Source organism: Antechinus flavipes, chromosome 1 (genome assembly GCF_016432865.1).
Source record: "Antechinus flavipes isolate AdamAnt ecotype Samford, QLD, Australia chromosome 1, AdamAnt_v2, whole genome shotgun sequence".
Taxonomy (NCBI): domain Eukaryota; kingdom Metazoa; phylum Chordata; class Mammalia; order Dasyuromorphia; family Dasyuridae; genus Antechinus; species Antechinus flavipes.
Window position 1 is genome coordinate 301,198,540 of NC_067398.1, and position 20,766 is coordinate 301,219,305.

The window sequence follows — 20,766 nt, forward strand, 5'->3', positions numbered from 1 at the left end:
CTAAGTTTTCTGCAACTTAAAAATTCTATGAATTTATTGAGAAGTCCTTAGAAGCTTTGAGTTCTCTTCCCTCTCTTCCTTTCCCTTAACCAAACATAAAAACCATGAAGCATTCATCCAATCATCCAAATGCTCACTGGCTAGTGGATGAGTTCCTAATGATAAACTATGGATGTTTTGCTCTTCAAGGATTATCTCTCCACTATAAAAAAATTGCATTGATTTCCTATCCAACATTGCTAGGTCTGCATTTGTATATACTAATACATTTCAGGCACCACTAAATATGGCTTCTTCCACAGCCTGTGCAGACATTTCCCCAGGCTGTCTGCTTACTGATGTCATGCTTATGAAGCAGATGAAACCTTAATTTAATAGATTTCCTTCTTTATTAGCAGGGGTGAATAATGAGAGTTGAATGATGGCCTTGGGTAATCTGGTCTTTAATAATCTGGCTAGCTATGGTGCTTCACAAAGCTCTCCTATTGAGGACTGCCCAAAACCTGATTTAAAAATGGTCCAGAGATGGGGTTGGCATGTAATAATGATAATTTGGAAGGAAAATAGTTTTTTAAAGAAAGGGTTGAGTTGGGGCTGACCAACATTGATGAGACATTTCTTTTTTCTCTCACAAAGGAAACATGATGGAATATTTAAGAGAAAGGCAATGACTTATGGAAAGACAAGGAGAATAGTATAACAAGACCTGTTGTTAATTTGGGAATAGAGGCAATAACAATAACAGTAACAATAACAGTAACAGCAACAGCAATATAGAACGATATGAGAAGAGATGACAATAATAAATGATTAAAATGGCACTTCAGAATTTTCAAGGCATCTTAATATATTATTTGAGTCTTGGAACAACACTTTAAAATAGATATTATATGTATTGTTTTACATATTTTCAGATAAAATTGAAGCTCAAAGTGGTTAAATTACTTGCTCACAGTCATACAACTAGTGTCAGAGCCAAGATTGAAATGTAGGAATTCTAAACTCAAAATTCAACACTTTCTCTACTACACCTGGAATCTAAAAATTATCAATCTGGAACTAATACTCAGCACACTTAGCCCAGCATTGTGTTTTTGTCAGCAGTATTTGGAATTTATGTTAGTCTGCATGATATGTTCCCTGGAAGGTTAGAAATATAAGCAGGCAATGTTGTACAGTGAGATGAATATTGGATTTGGAAGTAGAGACCCTGGTTTCAAATCTTGGCTCCTCTACTTGATATTTGAATGACCTTGGGAAAATTACTTATTCTATTTCCTCATCTGTAAAATGAGAGGGCTGTATTAGATAATGTTAAAAGTCCCTTTCATTTCTAAATCTATTATTTATGGTCCTATGTATAGGGATGTTTCATGTTGAGACTTTCAGATATTTTTTTCTGACTATAAATAAGGCAAAGAGAAATGTGAAACTTATGGAACCTAAGAAAGAAGCTGCAGAGAGAATGCATTTACTCCACACAAAGATTAGTATCATCACTTGTTTTCCAACTACTCATTTGTATATGAACAAGAGAATTTGGGATTTAATAACTAGGGAACACTAAACTCAAATATTAAAAAAAATGATTATTGTACAAATATATATTGCCTCATTATAGCTTCATTGGTAGAGGTGAGGATTTAGTAATGTATTGGTTAACCACCATAAGATAGGATGAAGTTTTTCATTGAAAGGACCCAGTCAGCCTAATCCAGAGAGAATAAAGAGTAAGAAAGGACTTCAGAGCTGTTTGGAAGAGGGATTGTACCTCTCTGGACTGCTACCTGCTTTGTGGGAGTTTGAAACCTCTCAGAGTTCAGCTAAGGTAAAAGAGCTAGAGAAAACTCTATACATAAAAAAGAAAGTCGAACTTCCCTTGTGGAAAGGAGAAGTTGGTCTACTTGGACCAACAGTAGTAAAATGCCTGATCTAGTAATATGCTCTAGTTTAACACCCTACCTAGCCCAGCAGAGCAGCCTTGAAGTAAAACAGATACAGAAAAGTTCAACTAGTAGCAGAGTTGCTTATATAACACAATCACCCTAAATGCCATGTCTATCAGTAAATTTTGTAACATTAATGATTAAGGTTACTTAGGCCCATGGTGGCAAAATTTTGGTTCCTAAATATGTGTCTCACTACTTTAAGAATGAATCCCTTTTCTTCCACCAATAGTGTATATTGGTGGGAGAATATGACCCAATAATGTAAATGGAATATTATGTTTTTATTATTCTTGCTTTTGAGTAAATACTTTAGTTAAAAGTTAATTGAGTCACAAGATGAAGAATGATAGACATTCTAGTATACAACCAATATGGAAATTGTTTTGCTCAACTCGGTATTCTCTTACATTTTTATTTTCTTTTTAAATGTGACAAAACAGGAGGGCAAATAGAGAGAAGGATCAATATCCAAAAAAAAAAAAAAAAAAAGGAAAGAGAAGAAGGGTTCTTGAGGCACCTTTTTATTTTTATTTTTTTCAATAGTATTTTATTTTTCCAAATACATGTAAAAATATTTTTCAACATTCATATTTGCAAGATTTTATGTTTCAAATTTTTTTCTCCCTCTCTTTCTTATCTCTCCTCCTCCCAAGATAATAAGCAATCTGGCATAGGTTATACATGTACAATCCTTTTAAAATATGTCTATATTTGTCATGTGCAAGAAAAATCCAAACAAAAAGGGGAAAACAAGAAAAAAAAAACAAAAACAGTGAAAATAGTATACTTGGATTCACATTTCATCTCCATAGTTTTCTCTTTTGATGCAGATGGCATTTTCCATTCCAAGTCTATCAGAATTGTCTTACATCACCACATTGCTGAGAAGAGCTAAGTCTATCATAGTTGATCCTCACACAATCTTGTTGTTACTTTGTACAATGTTCTCTTGGTTGTTCTCACTTCAGTTAGCATCAGTTTATATAAGTCTTTTCAGACTTTTCTGAAATCAGCCTGTTCATCATTTTTGTGTATAGTATGTATGTGTATATACTTCTCTTGAGTCTTATATTTAAAGATAAAATTTTCTATTCAGCTCTGGTTTTTTCATCAGAAATGATTGAAAGCTCCCTATTTCATTGAATTATCTTTCCCTCTGAAATATAATGCTCAATTTTGCAGGGTAGTTGATTGTGGTTGTAGTCCAAACTCCTTTACCTATGTCATATTCTAGTCCCTCTAATCTTTTAATATGGAAGCTGCTAGATCCTGGGTAATCTTGATTATAGCTCCTCAGTATTTGAATTGTTTCTTTCTCACTGCTTGCAGTATTTTATCCTTGATTTAATAATTCTGAAATTTAGCTACAATATTCTTTGGAATTTTCATGTTGGGATCTCTTTCAGGAGGTGATAGGAGGATTTTTTTTCTTTTCTTTTCTATTTTTTTTAAATAGCTTTTTATTTTTAAAACTACATCCAATGCAAAGATAATTTTCAACATCTACTCTTGCAAAGCCTTGTGTTCTGTATTTTTTCCTTCCCTCTCCATCTTTCTCCTCCCTTTAACAGTGAGTAAACCAATAAAAGTTAAACATTTTCAATTCTTCTAAATATATTTGGTGGATTTTTCAATGGCTATTTTACTCGCTGGTTTTAGGATATCAGGGAAGTTTTACTTGGTGATTTCTTGAAAGCTGCTGTCTAGGCACTTTTTAAAATTGTGGTTTTCAAGTAGTCCAGTAATTCTTAGATTACTTCACTTGGATCTGAGGAACCTTTTTAAAAAGTGGAAAGAAAGAACAGAGGAAAAGCCATTAAAGAAGGCAAGAGAAGCAGAACATCTTTGAAAGCTACTTTGTTGTTGTTCAGTCAAGTCTGACTCTTTGTGACCCTATTTGAGCTTTCCTTGGCAAAGATATTGAAGTGTTTCCTGTTTCTTTCTTCAACTCACTTTATAGATGAGGAAATCATGACAAACAAGGTTAAGTGACTTGCCCAGGATCACATAGCTATCTAGTAAATGCCTTAGATTGAATTTGAATTCAGGTCTTCTTGACTCCAATCTTGGTGTTCTAATCACTACACTACCTCGATGCCTTTGAAAACATGTTGATTTTTATTATATACTTAAAAAGAAAAGCAAGCTAATGTCTATAATAAAGGCTTACACTTTTATGTACAAACTTTTTTCTATTTTACTTGGTACATATGGATATTTAACTTATTTTGAGGGTTAATTTCAGAATAAAAAATTTTAAAAAGTTAGTTTTTAAAAAAAGAAATACTCAAGTCAGTTGATTGATTTGTAACTGGGAAGCACACCAGGTGGGGCTCAGTAGTTACAAAAGTGAAAGAGTCTTCGTTCCATAGAGTTTCTCCCAGGACATTTAAAATAATTGTAATGACTATCCCCAGGAGAACCTTAATTTGCCAAGATCTGTGCAAGTTGAGGGGGAAATGAACCCAGAGAGATAATGGGAGGAAGGGACAATGTTATCCTCTATCTCCAGATATGTAAAATAAGTTCATGTACATAAGTGTGCATGAAATCCTTCTTGAATCTCTTACTATTTTCACTTTATATCTCCTCTAGTATATACTGTTTTCAACATAGTTAATATTGGCATAAAAATGTCTGTTTTCAATCTTCAAGGAAGGTATTACCCCGGATTTGGTGGGAAAGGTGTCAGTTTTTTCTCTACATTCTGTGATTTTTTTCTCTATATTTTAACAGGAGTACTGACACATCACCAGGGGCAATGCTACACAATTCATGAGAGAAGATCATGGAAACATGTTTGTCAGCTCTCCACAGACATATACATATCTTCACAACAAATTGAAAGATATATAAACAAGACTCTAGAATAGTAGGCTCTAAATCTAAGAAGAAGAATACATTTTAAAACTTAAGGGACAATATAAACTTAAATCTCTTGATTTTATACTTGAGACCATCGGGAATCAGAGAGTAGAAATGAATTTTGTGAGCTAGGTAGTTGCACAGACAAGACTAGATAGCTTGTTTACTAGCTCAGGTCTCTTTCCACTATGCCATGTTACCTTCTCAATTGTTACCTAATATCTTAGATGGTAGCAGCATTATCTCTGTTATACCTTCATATACTCAAACACATCGTTGATGGTCTCAATGATACATATGTTCCAGTGATGCAGATTACAAATGATTTGTACCTATAAAGCCCAGATCCATTTCTTTCTTGAAGAAGGCAATTGAAGGTCTATACAAAATCCTGGAGGGCTTCCTTTATTTCTCCTAAGATTATGAAAGTACCAATAGAACACTTGTGTGATATTCCTATTATCTCTGAACTTTGCATAAACAGTCAATCTTCTCTTTCTATAATAATTTTCTTGCTGACATTCTTTTCTACCACTCTTTAAAATTTCTCTTTGGTTAACCATTGCATTCTGGTCATACCCTTGAAATACTTCTGCACTGTCCTCTATGGGATACTCATTTTTATTTCTTTTTTTTTTTTTCATATTTGATTTATTTATTTAATATTTTGCTGAATTACATTTAAAAACAATATTTTTTACATTTGCTTTAAATTTTTTTTGAGTTTTAGGTTCTCTCCCTTATCCCCATCCACAATTAAGAAACCACATGTGAAGGTATGCAAAATATTTCCATAAAAGTTAAGTTGTGAAATAACATAGATCTCCCAATGTAATGAAAATAAAAGCCCTCACTAAAAATTAAGGGGAGAGGGAGAAGGAGAAGGAAAGAGACAGAGAGAGAGGAGAGAAAGAGAGAGAGAGAGAGAGAGAGAGAGAGAGAGAGAGAGAGAATCACACACACATAGAGACAGAGAGAGAAACAGATAAAGACATATACCAAAGTTGTTATTTTTTTTTCTGAGAGCATCTTGCTTATCATTTCCCATAGAACAATAATATTCTATCCCAAACACATACTATACTTTATTGAACATCTTCCAATTGATGGATATCCTCTCAATTTCCAATTTTTTTTTGTCCTGAGAGAAGAACTGCTGTGAATATTTTTTGTACAAATAGATCATTAAAAAAAAATCCCTTTTGGTATTTATTTCTAATAGTTGTGTAATTAGATCAAAAGATATACATGAATTTATTTCCCTTTGGGTACAGATCATATTTTTTGATCATTTATCAATTGAGATATGGATCTTATTTTTTATAAATTTGACTCTGTTCCCTCTATAGTTAAGAAATGAGGCTTTATCAGAGAAATTTGCTTCAAAGTTCTTTTTACAATTACTATTGCTAACTGTATGCAACTGTATTTCCCCCATTTATTCTCTCTCTCTTTTCACTCTGTTCTTTCTTAAAAGTGTTTTGGTATTGACCACTCCCTCCTCAATATGTTCTCTCTTTTATTACCCTCCTCCTTTTCAATATTTCATTCCACTCTTATTTTTCTTCATGATAAGATAGATTACCCATATTTCTATGTATATTATTTCCTTTTTAAGCCAGTTCTGATGAGAGTACAGTTCACTCACTCACCTTCTCCTTCCTCTCTTCCCCCTCCACTGTAAAAGCTTTTTCTTGCCTTTTGTATGGAAGATAATTTGCACCAATCCACTTCTCCCTTTTCCATTCTCCAAATACATTCCTTTCTCACCCCTTAATTTGATCCTTAAAAAAAGATATTATCCTTTCATATTCAACTCACATATGTGCCCTCATATAAACTGCTTCTAACTGCCATAATAATTAAAAAGTTCTAATGAATTACAAATATCATTTTCCCATGTAGGAATGTAAATAGATAGACCTTATTAAGTGACTTATGATATCATTTTCCTAATCATCTCCTTATGCTTCTTTAGAGTCCTGTATTTATAAATAAAATTTTCCATCCAGCTCTGGTCTTTTCATCAGGAATGCTTAAAAATTCTCTATTTCATTGAATGATCATCTTTTCTTCTAAAGGATTATACTAAGTACTGCTATGTAGATGATCCTTGATTGTAATACTAGCTCCATTGCTCTCTCAAATATCATATTCCAAGCCCTCTGGTTCTTTAATGTAGAAGCTGCTAAATCTTGTGTTATCCTGACTGTGGCTCCACTATACTTGAATTGTTTCTTTTTGTATATTTGCAATATTTTCTTTTTTACCTGGGAGTTCCAGAATTTGGCTATAATATTCATAGGACTTTTTATTTTGGGATCTCTTTCAGGAGGTGAGCAGTAGATTTTTCAATTTATGTTTTGCTCTCTGGTTCTAGAATATAAGGACAGTTTTCCTTGATAATTTCTTGAAAGATGATGTCCAGGACCTTTTTTTTTTTTTTTTTTTTTTTTTTTTGATCATGACTTTCAGATAGACCAATAATTTTAAAATTATCTCTCCTTGATCTATTTTCCAGGTCAATTGTTTTTCCAATGAGATATTTCACATTTTTTCTATTTTTTTCATTTCTTTTTTTGGTTTTGCTTTATTGTATCTTGATTTCTCATAAAGTCATTAGCTTCCCTTTGTTCTATTCTAATTTTTAAGGAATTATTTTCCCAGTGAGCTTTTGCCTCTTATTTTCTAATTGCCCAATTTTATTTTGAAGGCATTATTCTCCTCTTTAGCTTTTTGTATTTCCTTTTGGACCACTCTTAATTATTTTTCTCAATTTCCCTCTATCTTGATTTTCAAAATCCATATTGAGCTCTTCCAGGACTTGAGACTAATTCTTATTTTTTGGGGGGAGGCTTTGGATGTACAAGCTTTGACTTTGTTATGTTATCATCTTCCAAGTATATGTTTTCATCTTCCTTGTCACCACAGTAACTTTCAATGATCAGAATCTTTTTTTGTTGTCTGCTTATTTCCGCAGCCTATTGCTTTGCTTTTAACTCTTTGTTAAAGTAGGGCTCTGTTTCCAGGGCAGAGAGTGCACTCCTCAAGCTTCAGGGATTTTGTGCAGCTGTTTTCAGAAATTCTTGGGAACCTAACCATAAGCACTCTTTTCTATAATGGAGTTTTTAGGAATGTCCCTGCCCTACTGTAATTATAAGATCTAAATCAACAAAATGTATTAAAGCAATAAAGTCCTGCTTTGCTAATGCCAAGACTGGGACTAGGGCTGTGCTGGCTTGACCTGTGCTGGGACTGCATGTGGGACTCCTTCCTGTTGCTATAGACGCTCTCCATTGACCTTCCAAGTCCTCCTTCATGCTTCTGGTTAGAGAGGTCCTGAAGCCACTAGCACTGCTACTCATGTAGATTCAGAGGTCCTGCCTCACTGATGCTGGGGGACTGGGCTGAAGCTAGGGCTGGGCCAAGTGTGGGGCTGTGACTAGGTGTGAGGTCAGGGATGGATCAGGTTATACTAGCATGGCTTGCTTTGGGAATGCACTCTGGGCTTCTACCCTGGGTCCACGAACCATTTCTGTTGACCTTCCAAGCTGTCTTTGGTGTATCTCGGCTGAGAGGTCTAGAAGCCACATGCCACTGTTTCAGGGGTCCTGCCTCACCTAATGCTGGGGCCTGGTCAGGTCAGGGCTAGGTTGTCCTGCTGGTGTGCTTGCTCCAGGATTGCATGCTGGACTCCTGCTCTGATCTCACAGACCTTTTCTGTTAAACTTCCATGTTGCTTTCAGCTGGAAAATGTTCTATTCTACTGTGTTTTGGGGTGCTCTGATGCTATAAAATTTGTTTCCTTTCATTATTTAAAGAATTTTGGAGAGGTAGGGTGAGTTCCTGCCTTAACTCTACCATCTTGGCTCCACCCCTTCGTTTTCATTTCTTTAGAGACTATGATGTTTCATATTTCAAAAGTTTAATAAATGGTTTGACTTTTATTTGAAGGAAAATGTTGGAACTTTTAAGGATCTTTGTAATTTTCTGAAGACAATTCATCTTATTTTATTCTTTCCATTTTCATTGTCCATTTGTACTATTTGTATCAGATATTCATATTAATGGACAAGTTCTGTGGGGTGTCTTTTTAACTGAATGTAGTAAGGTAGATTATAGTAAAAGACGAAACATCATCTATAACAGAAGCAAGGAAAAACAATTAGTAAATCAATGAAATGGATTCTGTTTACATTTTCATTTTTTTAAAAATTCAGCTTTTGGTGTCTTTTAAATAAGATCTTCATCTTTTATTAGTAATTTTTACATATAAAAGGATTGTTTTCATCCAGCTTCATGTGTTAAAGAAGATGCTTTACATTTTCCTATTCACATTTCATGGCAGGGTTAATTAGAGTTAGAGGTCAGTCTATGCCAGGAACAGCAAATCAGATCACATATTCATAGTTTTAGAGCTAAGATGGATCTTAGATATTATTTAGTTCAGCCTTTTCACTTTAGAGAAGAGGAAGTAAATTCAAAGTGAGGAAGTAGCCAATAGGATGAATGATATTTTAAAGCTAGGACTGTCTTACTTTTGAACTTGTTATTCCCACTGTCTAGAAATAGTCCAAGATCACTCATTTTTGTTGTTTTTATTTTCAACTTAACAAACACCAAATAAAATTAACATTTTCATATTTATAGTGGAACATGAAATTGTGACTTCATCATGTGCAACTTAATTTTCAAAATATAACTGAAATCTATCCTGCTTGCTTGTGATTCTTTCTGGCTTTCTATTATCTTCTTCAAGTTAAAAAAAAAAAAGCTTAAAGAATGCTATTTGTTTTTCTTCCCTTCTTTTTGGTTATCCTTTCCCAACTCCTGTCCCTCTATTACCTTTCCCCAGTTTAAAAAAAAAAAAAACTCAACTAAACAAGAAAAACAAAAACTCTGTTAACAAATATGCACAGTCAAGCTAAGCAGATTTTGTTAGGCATAATGCTTCATTATCAGTTCCCCAGAATCTTGGTCACTCAGATAATTAGTGGCAAAGTAAGGTTCATAATCCTTGTGACCTGACTAGTACTTTTAAAAATGACTTTTATTTTTCCCCAATTAGATATTAAAACATTAAAAAAAGTTTTAAGTTCCAAATTCAATCCTTCCCTCTCCCCCTCATCCCTTTCTGAGATAGTAAATGGTCCAATATAGTTTATACATGTGCAACTGACTAGTACTTTTTATATAAGACTGAGGAGGAATCAAGAATTGATAGGTGGGACAAGTGGGGAAAGGCTGGCATTGGAAGTAGGGAATTTTGGATCTGATAGATAGACACAAGAAATAAGAATAAAGGTCAGGAAAACAGGAGAATAGAATCAAGATAACTGGAATCTGAGAGTATGGAATTACTCTGCTCAGCCTAAGTCACTAACACTGAAGGACCAAATGAGAAGGTATAAAGGAAAGCTTGGAATTGGTTAGAGTGGGAGAAATCTATCACCAAGAACAGGGAGAATACTTTGGAGTTTAAAAAGCTACTTAAACCCTGATAGCCATTTGATTTTGTTTTGCAGGTGAATATACCCTGCAAATTCAGAAAGGAGGCATCTTTGAGATTTTAACGCTTTGGGCATAATTCACATACTAACAGAATGATAAAAGCAGAAACTGTAGGTTATGGTGCTGCTTGTTTCCACAAACCAGATGATTTAGTCCCTTAATTTTCCTGGGTCTCAGTTTTCTCAACTGTAAAATGTTCTGAAATATTTGCTATGATTTTGCTAGTCACAATCTAAATGCACTTGGTTGTTTATTAAAACTGTTTATATATTGAATATTAGTGAAATATTAGTCAAACCTGTCCATAAAATTTCCCTTTAAAATTATATACTTGCCTCAAGTCTATACTTTAATCAATTCTGATTATAATTGAATTCAATAAATGTTGATTAATAATCTACCATGCACTATTGATGCTCTGTTGGGTACCAGGGGAGATATGGAAATGAAAACGACTGTGTATCATCAAGGCTTCTATAGTCCAGGAGAGAGAGATAAGCCATAGGCACAACAGCTTACCTAGACAAGAAGTACCTAGTAGAAAACAATAGGCAATTCTGAGAGAGAAAAAGAAATCACTTCTAATGCGACATTGTATTTGAAGGAGGGGGTGGGAAGAAGAGATCTGTGATTTCATTAGTCTGAGAAACATTTGCAAAGCAAAAACCTTCAACCCAAAAGAGATTAGTATCAATCTGTGATTAAGTTGCCTGTGGCACTGAGATATTGAATGACTTTTCTGTTTGTGCCAGAGGAAAGACTTGGAGTCATTCTTTTCTCCAACTTCTTGTTTTTTCTCTCCTTATTTTTTCTTGCCTGGATCAGCACGAGAAGCATGTGGTCTGATTCTCTGCACGCAGGATCTTTGGCATCTAAGAATCACTCAGGTCTTCTTGACTTTCCAGAAATTCTGTTTTTTCTTTTGATTAGGTGAAAGAGGCCTTTCTTTGCCTCATTTTTTTACTTAGCCTTAATGAATGAATGGGTGTTAGTCCAATCAAACTGAGGCCTGAGAAAGACCTTAAATTACAAAGGCCAAGGTCTCTCACTGCTTCCAGGGCCATTTCTAGTTATCTTACTCTATATCTGGCTACTGCATCTAGATGGCTCTGAAGGAGAAAGTGAGGCTAATGACTTTGCATAGCCCTCCCTCATTTAAATCCAAATCTCTTGCAAGTCATGACATTATCTTCCTGATGATGAGCAAAGGACAATGATTGTTTATATCACTATAGTCTTTATTTATAATTGTGTGTGTGTGTGTGTGTGTGTGTGTGTGTGTGTGTGTGTTTACTGTACTTTCAATTGATTGATCAATTTCAATTGATTGAAAGGTTCTGGAATTTTGAGTCAAAGGACTAATCCCAATTCTAACACTGAGTATTTATATAATCTAGAGCAAATACCTTATCCTCTCTGAATCTCAGTTTCCTTATACGTAAAATGGGGAAATTACTGCTAGAATCTTCCAGCTCTGCATCTATCTTTTTTTGTTTACATTAACTTCTAAGTTCCTATGTTTTCTTATGTTTCTCTGAGTTTCTTAGAAATGGTCACCATTTCTAAGGATATAAAATAGCATTCCATTACAGTCTTATTTTGTTTAGTCACAATTTGTTTAATCATTTCCCAGTCAATGGAGATCTCCCTTCCCCCCCCCCCCCCCAGCTTTTGTCTGTTTCTTTGGTAATTTTAACAACCAATCAGAGTTATCATTTAGAATGAGCATGGTTGATTCAATTTGTTCATTCAGACCAATCAACAAATTATTCCAGTCACTTTAATTGACCCACTTGGCAAAGTGATTGATTGGTAGGCAAATGGTCCAAATTAGTTGAATTAATAGTTGATTCAGTAACTTCTAAAGTCATATCTTTGTCAACACAGTCACTATGAAATGTTTTCTTTTTTTCCAATTGTAACTTTAAATTCATTTGTATATTCAGCCAAATACATTTATTGAGTACTTGTTTTGTGCAAAGCACGAAAGTGATGGGGGTGCTAGTGGTGTGAGAATTGAAGTGAGAGAATTCCCTCTGGTTGGAGCAGGTCCAATTCTAAAGAATTAGGGAACCCAAAAAGTCTGAATGGTAAAAAAGGAAAGTTTATTGTTCACTATGAAAGAGCTCTCTTAGCAGGCAAATTCCTAATAAAGAATTTGGTAAAAGTGTGTTTAATAGACCCCTGGTTATATGGGCAAAATGTTAGCTTGGGGCGGGGAGCTGCCTGGGCTAATAAATAAAGGACAATCAGACAGACATCCCCAACTGGATAAAATCATTTAACTGAGAATTCCAAAGACTTTTTCCAGATAGAGTCTGGGAACCCCCTGAAGAGGATGCTGGCCACCCCCAAAAAGATCTGTTTCAATGGGGGTGTGTGTGTGTGATTTGACTAAGATCGCCAATTGAATGAAGCCATTTAACTTGGGAAGGGCTTGTCTGGGAAGGTATGCTTTTCCCATGGGAGAGCCTGAGACCTCAAATCTCCCTCCCCCCATCCCCCCTTTTTTAAAAAACAGATTAAAGGGGACATAGTTTCAGGGTTCACCCTCTTCAAAAGAACTATCTTTTGGGTCACATATTCTTTCATTCTCATTTTATTCTCACTAACCCTTCATATATAAGCAGACACCACGTCTTATGGATTCTGACTACAATTTATTTTGCAAAAGTTTCTCTCCTCTTCTTTTACAAGGCGACCACTTTAAGTGATATATTAAATGGGATGCTGATGAAGAATACCTTGGACACATTCTAGCTATGTGATCTCAGGCAAGTCAATTAATCTCTCAGCCTCAGTTTTCTCAATTGTAAAATGGAGACAATAATAATAATAATAACACCTACTTCACAGGATTGTTGTGAAGATAAAATGAAATTTTATAAATATAAAATTCTCTTTAAAAACTTTAGATCAGAGTGTAAATATTAGAAAGTATGCTTCATCTTTACTATATTAGTATGGAGAGAGTGATGCCTTTAGAAATAGAAGATCTGCTTACTGCCTATGACTTTGACTTTAATTTTTTTTTTCATATTTAAAATAAGGGAGAAACCAGATGATTTCTGAGGCACAGGTCTGATTATGTCACAATTCAGGAAACTCTGAGAACTTCTCTCTCGGGCACTTGAGAACTCTTCTAGAATCTCCTCCATTTAACTTTTAAATCCTCTTACTATTACTCTTCAACCTACTTTTATAGGCTTATGGTATGTTACTCTTTTTCACACAATGAACAACCTTGTCTTCTCTTTGGTTACAACACACATTAATCCATTTTCTGCCTTTGCACAAACTGTAACTCATTACTGTAATGAACTTCCTTTTTAGCCTTTTCTCATAAAATTTTTGTCTTCTTTCAAAGATCAGCACAAGTACTTTTTTTTTTTTTTTTAAAGGAAGCTCATTCTGGTCCTTGAGGTTGAAAGAACCCTCCTCATTTCCCCACTTGCTCTTTTCTTTCTTTTGTGTAAAAGATTTGGAATCATGCCCTTACCTGTGAGTACTCTGTCCAAAGGAAAGTAAATTTTTATTGTTGAAACTTTTCTTGCAAGATATCTTGGGTTTTACAGCTAGATATCTTTTTGTAAAGACCATGTCTTAAACCAAATCACTAGCTCTTATTGATTAGATCATATTAGATCTCAGTCCTATGGGTCCAAGCCCCACTTGGTCATTATTTGGGTCCTGATTGAGTCAGAGAGAATGTAAATAGCAATTGTTTTTGTTTTGAAATCCTGAAGGTCTTCTCCTCCAGAATGATGTAGGTTTTTTCCCCCTCTGGGTATAAGAGACCTTTCTCAGCCTTATTTCTTATCTAGTTTTAATCTATGTATGGGCACTGCCTCAGTCAAACTGAGACTTGTTAAAGACCTTAGCTTGAAAAGACCAAGGTCTCCCATAGCATCCAAGGGCCATCTTCAGTCCTGAATAGCTATCTATATATCTATATATCTGTATCTGTATCTATATCTATATCTATATCTATATCTATATCTATCTACCTACCTACCTATCTATCTATCTATCTATATATATATATAGAGAGAGAGAGAGAGAGAGAGAGAGTATACACACACACACACACACACACACACACACACACACATATATATATGTCTATTTCAACTTGTACTTGAAGCTTTTGCCTCTTGCTAGGACTTACCACAACTTGTACTCACCACTCATAACTTTTGAAAACAGAATCTTTTACATTCCATGATGAGGCATTACAATGGCACTTTAGTGATGGTAACTCAATGTGTAATCATAATGTTGCTTTACTGGTTGAGTGATTTAATCCATGTGGGCACTCCCCCTACTGGTACTCATTCTAGTCTTTGTACTACTTTTGATTCTGGGAAATTCTTGTTCATATTTTCTCACACATTTTTTATAGATCTATGAAACATGCTGGGGGCTTTTTCTCTTGTCAATTTAATGCTTTGGGAGAATCAGTGGGCCCCTCAGGCTGTCCTTTTATTGACTCTTAGATTGTTCCCTCTTCTTTTCTGGTCAGTTATACTCTTGGCAATTTGATACCATCATTCATGTCCAAATTATTATTCATAAAACTTTCAAAATCTGATTCTATCCATTGAATCATTTCATGGTCTCTATGTCATTTGTAATTTTAAGATTTCCCAAACTATAGTAACTGTAATTGTAGTTATAGAAAACCAGTGGGGAAATATTGGTGTTAAAAAGACTATTTTGTGGCAATGATCAGTTTGATATCATTGAAAGAATTGCATAACTTCCAAAGTTTGACCTAGTCCAGTCTTCATGCTCAGTCATGAGCCTAATGTTCCAAAAGCATATTATCATTTGAGCAATTTTTATTCATACAAGCACCACCATCATAACAATTATTTAAGAGAGGAGAAGCTAAGTTTTCTCATCACCTGGGGACCATTTTCTATTCATGAGCCTCTCCAATTTTAGCTAGGCTGGTCCTAGGAAGACAGATACATGGTCTCTCACCTAGACTTTACTGGAAGGCTTTCCAGCTTCCTCTGGTATTTGCCATACTTATATCCACTGGCATTGCCTTTGAAGAGCTCTGACCTACGTGCCAAGAGGAGGTTATAAGGACATCTTGTTTCAGCAAGCACAAATAAAGAAATGAGTTCTCACTGGAATCTCTTGCTAATTTCTACAATGCTCACTTTTCACAGTATGATTTGTAATAGTTTTATGTTTACATGTCTCATCTCCCATACTGGATTGTAAGCGGCTTGAGAGAAAGGATTGAATAAATTTCTTTTTTTTTTCCTTTACCCAAAATTTCCCCCCTTTGATCTCTGAATGGTTTGAGACCTAAGAAATAGTTAATAGGAAATAAACATGGGTCAATTTGAAATGTAGAGATCAAGGATCTATTACTTCCCTCCAAATCTTTCAGAAGTTGCCTCAAAAATTGCCTGGACTGAAATTAAGGTACAATAAAAGACTATTTACTTTTGTATATGCTCACTTATTTGTCCAGAAAAAAAGAGGGTTGGACATTGGTTGGAACGATAGAGAGGGGTAAATTCGAATCATAAGCTCTAAATCTCAAAGTTGGAAATTTATACAGCAAATTTAATAGCCCAGTTTCTAATTTTTGCATTTTGGTTATTGAGTGTCAACCACACCTGCAAACTCCGGGCTCCTCATCTTCTTGTGCTCCCAGCAGATATTCTAGAAGCTCAAAAAGAGAAAATTTGGGGGCAGCTCGGAGTTGGTGTGGTTTACAAAACACCCCCGCTGATCTCACCCTTTCTCCCGGTCCTCCTAATCCAGTCTGAAAGTGGGTGGTACTATCCTCTCCAGCTCTCCTCACTCCCTCCCTCCAGCTCCCGCCCCCTGCAGGGGAGTGAGCTCAGGTACTGGAGGAGACTGTGGTGGTTGTGATGAGGAAGCGGGGGTGGGGTGAGCTGGGGGACAGACTGCTGGTTTTGTAAAACGGTTTAGAGGATCATGTATGTGATATGCATGTATTGCGAACGAATAGGGATGCATGCTTCAACGAGAATCAGGCACTGGGAAAGAATTGGCAGCTTAGAGCCCTAAATAATTGATTCCTCTTCAACCGCATCATAAAACCGGAGGAATCCTTGTGGAGGAGCTAAAGGAAATGCTGCTCCAGCACCACGGACAGTACTAGATTAGGTTGAGCCCGGACTTTATAGAGCTCTTTCTTGTCATTGTCCTGGGCCCAAAGGTTTCAGGGATTCCTGTCACCAGACTCTGAGGTTTCCCTTCTTTTGGGGTGGAGGCCAGGGCTGATATATTCTCCGTAAGGTTCAGGGAAAGTGGCATTCTCTCATTCAATATCTCTCTGTCTCTTTCAGTCTCTATCTCTCTCATTCTTTGTCTCTCTCTCTGTCTCTGTCTCTGTCTCTGTGTTTGTCTCTGTCTCTGTCTCTCTCTCTGTCTTTGTCTGTCTCTCTGTCTTTCTTTGTCTCGCTGTCTCTGTCTCTTTCTGTGTCTCTGTCTGTCTCTCTGTCTGTCTCTGTCTCTGTCTCTGTCTCTGTCTCTGTCTCTGTCTCTCTCTCTCTCTCTGTGTTTGTGTGTGTGTGTGTGTGTGTGTTGTGTGTGTGTGTGTGTGTAAGGGGAAAGCGGGGGTGAGGGTGGGGGAGAAGAGTACTCTTCCTTCCTGTCAAAGTCTTGGGCTTGAACTGGGTTTCTGCATCCCTCCAAGAAATCGGCTCTGAATAAGTCTTCAAGTTGGCGTGGGGGGCGCACCTGCCCCCTTCTTCCTCCTAGGTGGCGGCAGTGGCGGGAGCAGAAACAGCAGCAGGAGCGGGAGCTGGAGCCCGCCCCCTCCCTGGGCTGTGCGGAGCACGTCCAGGGACCCCCTTTTTTTTTTTTTGCCATTGCTGGAAAGCATTGCAGCGAGTCGGGCGCGCCCTTCTGATTCTGGGCTGGAAGCTGAGAATCGGGAGCTGAGATCAGAGTATGGAGCTGGACTGCAGAGAAGCTGAGAGCAACCTCTCTTCATTCTCCCACTCTTCTCTCCTCGTTTAGCTCTGCCCTCTGACAGAGAACGCGGGGATCCCCTGCTATCTCCTCCCCCCGCCCCACACGCACGCACACACGGGTGCGCGCGCCCCGAAAGGCTAGTCTGCGGAGAGGGAGCTCTGTGGTGTCGGAATAGCTGAGGACTCCTAGCTGCTTCTGTCCAGAAAGAAGCAGAGCGTGGAATCCCCGAGCATAGACCCTAAGAGGGACGTGTAGCCACTGGGAAGAGAAGGGAAAGAAGATAGGGACTAGGGGAGATCTCGTCTGGTTAATGGGGGCCGGGGAGCACTAAAAACTGGAGCCGCGGGGCCGCGTTTTTCAGCTCCGGAGATGACTTGGAAGAGCTGCCTTTGGGAACTATGTGGAGGGTGGCTGCGGTGAGTATTGCTACGAGAAACAGAGCAGGGGCGCACGGACCTAGGGAGCTGTGCTTGCACTAAGATCCAAAACCATTTTTTCCCCATGAGGTGTGGGGAGGACTGGGGGATAGGAAAAGAAGGACGGTTGGATTGATAGAGAGGAATTTACTATGTGGGATATTAAACACACAGAGAAGGAGAGGGGCTATTTTCTTGGACAGCGGGACTGCTAGAGTGCTTTTCCGTTCTCTTCTTCCCCAATCCTTACTCCTCCTGTTCATTAGAAACTCAACCAGCTCTCCCCCACTCTCCAACCCTTATTCTTCCCCTTCTGCTTAAGCTCAGTGGCTCCCCGACGCACAACTCCTTGCCACTAGAGACTGGTGAGGGGAGGATTGAATGCCCAATTTGCTTTTTGGGAATGGGCGAGGGGTGGGGGAGTGGGAATTGAATAACTGCATGTCCCTCAGCCCCCAGGCTCAGCCGAGTAGGACTCTGCCAGTGTTCTTGTCAACACTGCTGGATGGTAACGTCTGAACCACATTTGGGTATATCAATGGGAGCCGAGCTTGGCTCCTCTGTAAGGTCAAGCTTTCATAGGCATGTGTTTGTACATGCCCCCAGGTTGAATTTGTCTTTTCCTTTTTTTCCCTCTCCTACATCGGCAGAGCCCTGCTACAAAATCTCCGGCTGGGATAGCCGCCTCCAGTGGGGGCTATGCGGGCAGCGCCGGACGGCCAAGGGAGCGCGCTGGGGTGGCAGGATGGGAGAGCCCCCTAACCTCGGCTGCTGCTGAGGCGGCCGAAATGCTCGACTGCGCAGCGCGCCCCACCGCAGCCTCGACCTTCTCCGGCGATCCTGGTACGTCCCGGCGGGGGAGCCGGGGACCGCAGGGTTGGGGGAGTGAGAGGAAAAAAAGGTGGGGAGAGCGAGTGGAAGGGAACCAGGGGAAGAAGGATATGTGGCCGCTAGGGGGCGCTGCTGCCCTGCTCTCTGAGCCTCCCCTCCGCGTGGGGACGCAGGGACTCGCCAGAAGCAAGAGACTCTATAGAGTTAAAGATGAACTTCGCAGGGCTCCGCAGCCCTGGTGAAGGAAAGCGTGGCTGTGTACGCATGGGTGTGTGCGTGTTCATGGGCGTGTGCACACACGTGTGTGTACACGTGTTTGCCTGTGTGCATGCACGCGCGAGCTCCTGTGCACTACATTTATGTGTAGAACTTGGCTGTGTGCTTGGGTGAAGCTATGTTTGTGGTGCCCGATCACCTGTCTGCATGGGACGTGTATGCGGATGCATACAGGTGAATGCGGTTGTGCGCCAAATTGCATGGGTCTGAGGGTATGTGAATCGGGAGAATATGGCTGGGATCGACCGCTTGCCACATATCTTAGCATCTGCCCCATGGACTGCCCTAAACCCATGTATAGTGATAAGACTTTGCAATAGTATTAAACCCGGTGTAAGCTTCCTTTCTTTTCTTCCTCCCCTCTTGCCATGCAATTGTTCTTTCTGTCCATCAACGCCCCCAGAACTGAGAGGGATCAGAGAAGGCCATTGGAGAAAAATAAAATTATCTTGGGATCTCTGAGGAATATTGGCCTTGCAGGTTCTAAGGTCTCTTCCCAAGGCATTTTTCTAACTCTGGACAGCTCCTGCTCCCTTCTACTCCTGGTTCGTTCGGGACCTTGTCTCCTCTCTAACGGAGGAAGGGGGATCTTTGCTCCAGTAGCTGCTTATCACGCGGGTCTCGTACGCGCTGCATTGAAAGGGTAGTGGTGAAGGTGGGAAAAGACTTTATAGCTCACTTACCCCAGCAGCAACGCAAGACGTGCCCTAATCCCAGACGAGGATTGCAAAATTGTGTGTGTGTGTGTGTGTGTGTGTGTGTGTGTGTGTGTGTGTGTGTGTAGGAGATATTTCACTCCAAAAGTAGGATCACGCTAAGGTTTGAAGCTGACTTTTGTCCCCAGAGGATCTCCCTTCTGGGTAGGGGAACGACAGGACCGTGCATCGTCCTGGTGTGTGGAGAGTGAAGTTTGTGGCAGTTTGGGCATGTAGCTTTCCTTGAGCTGGGAGTCCTCACTCTGCATGCGCCCTCTCCTGCAGGGATCGCAGCTGGCGACCATGGGCAGACTGGGCTACTGGGCGTTGCTGGTGCTGCCGGCTCTGCTGGTGTGGCGAAGCCCTGCACGAGCTCGCGCGGAGAAGGGGCCCCCGGCGTTGAACATCGCGGTGCTTCTGGGCCGGAGCCACGATGTAACAGAGCGGGATATCCGTAGCCTGTGGGGCCGGGAGCTGGCAGGTGAGCTAGCGCTCGACGTGAATGTGGTGGCCATGTTGGTCAACCTTACAGACCCCAAGAGTCTCATCACCCATGTCTGCGACCTCATGTCTGGCGCCCGCATCCATGGACTTGTGTTTGGGGATGACACGGACCAGGAAGCCATCGCACAGATCTTGGATTTTATCTCCTCACAGACCTTCATCCCCATCCTGGGGATTCATGGTGGTGCCTCCATGATCATGGCTGATAAGGTAATAGGGGAAGGGTGGGCTAGGGATGATAAAGAGGACTCCATGGGGTGGGATGGCTGTTCACACTTGTGAAGTTCAATAAAAGGAGGGAGAGGAAGGTGAGTGGATAGAGAACTTCTTTGGATACAATTGGGTAGCCTTGGGATGAGATAAAGAACAGAGTTGTCTCCCATATATCTCTCAGGGTGAGTGGACATGAATAACTCAACCACAGGATTTTGATTGTCGCACTGGGGAAGGACAGACAAAATCTGTCCTTCAGCTTCTGCCTTTCAGGGGGTAGTGAAGGAGCACAAAAGTTGATATTGTCCTTATCCCTTTCAAGAACTTTTCTCTTTCAAGAAGTTGGTGGGGATACTTGTCTTACTGTAGTTTCATTAGAAAGGTAGCTCTTAAGGAGAGCTCTGAATGGAAAACATTGGACCTTGTTAATTAGAGAGAGGGTGTTTTTGGAAAAGCAAAAGATTGAGATGAATTTTGTACACAGTATCTGTGGAAAATACATACTGGAGTCCTCAAACTGGCTACTAGGTTCTGAAA

The 20,766-nt window shown here is 39.0% G+C and overlaps 1 protein-coding gene across 2 annotated transcripts in view; it reads left to right on the forward strand.

Annotated features, from left to right (window-relative positions):
• Positions 1 to 17,008: 17,008 nt before the first annotated feature.
• GRIN2A (glutamate ionotropic receptor NMDA type subunit 2A) overlaps positions 17,009 to 20,766 on the forward strand; it is a 494,246-nt gene continuing 490,488 nt past the window's right edge. For both annotated transcript variants that reach the window (XM_051963532.1, XM_051963522.1), the window contains exons 1-3: positions 17,009 to 17,710; positions 18,361 to 18,553; positions 19,798 to 20,226. In XM_051963532.1, coding sequence (XP_051819492.1) covers positions 19,816 to 20,226 — 411 coding nt within the window. In that variant the 5' untranslated portion in view covers positions 17,009 to 17,710; positions 18,361 to 18,553; positions 19,798 to 19,815. The remainder of the gene's footprint in view (positions 17,711 to 18,360; positions 18,554 to 19,797; positions 20,227 to 20,766) is intronic.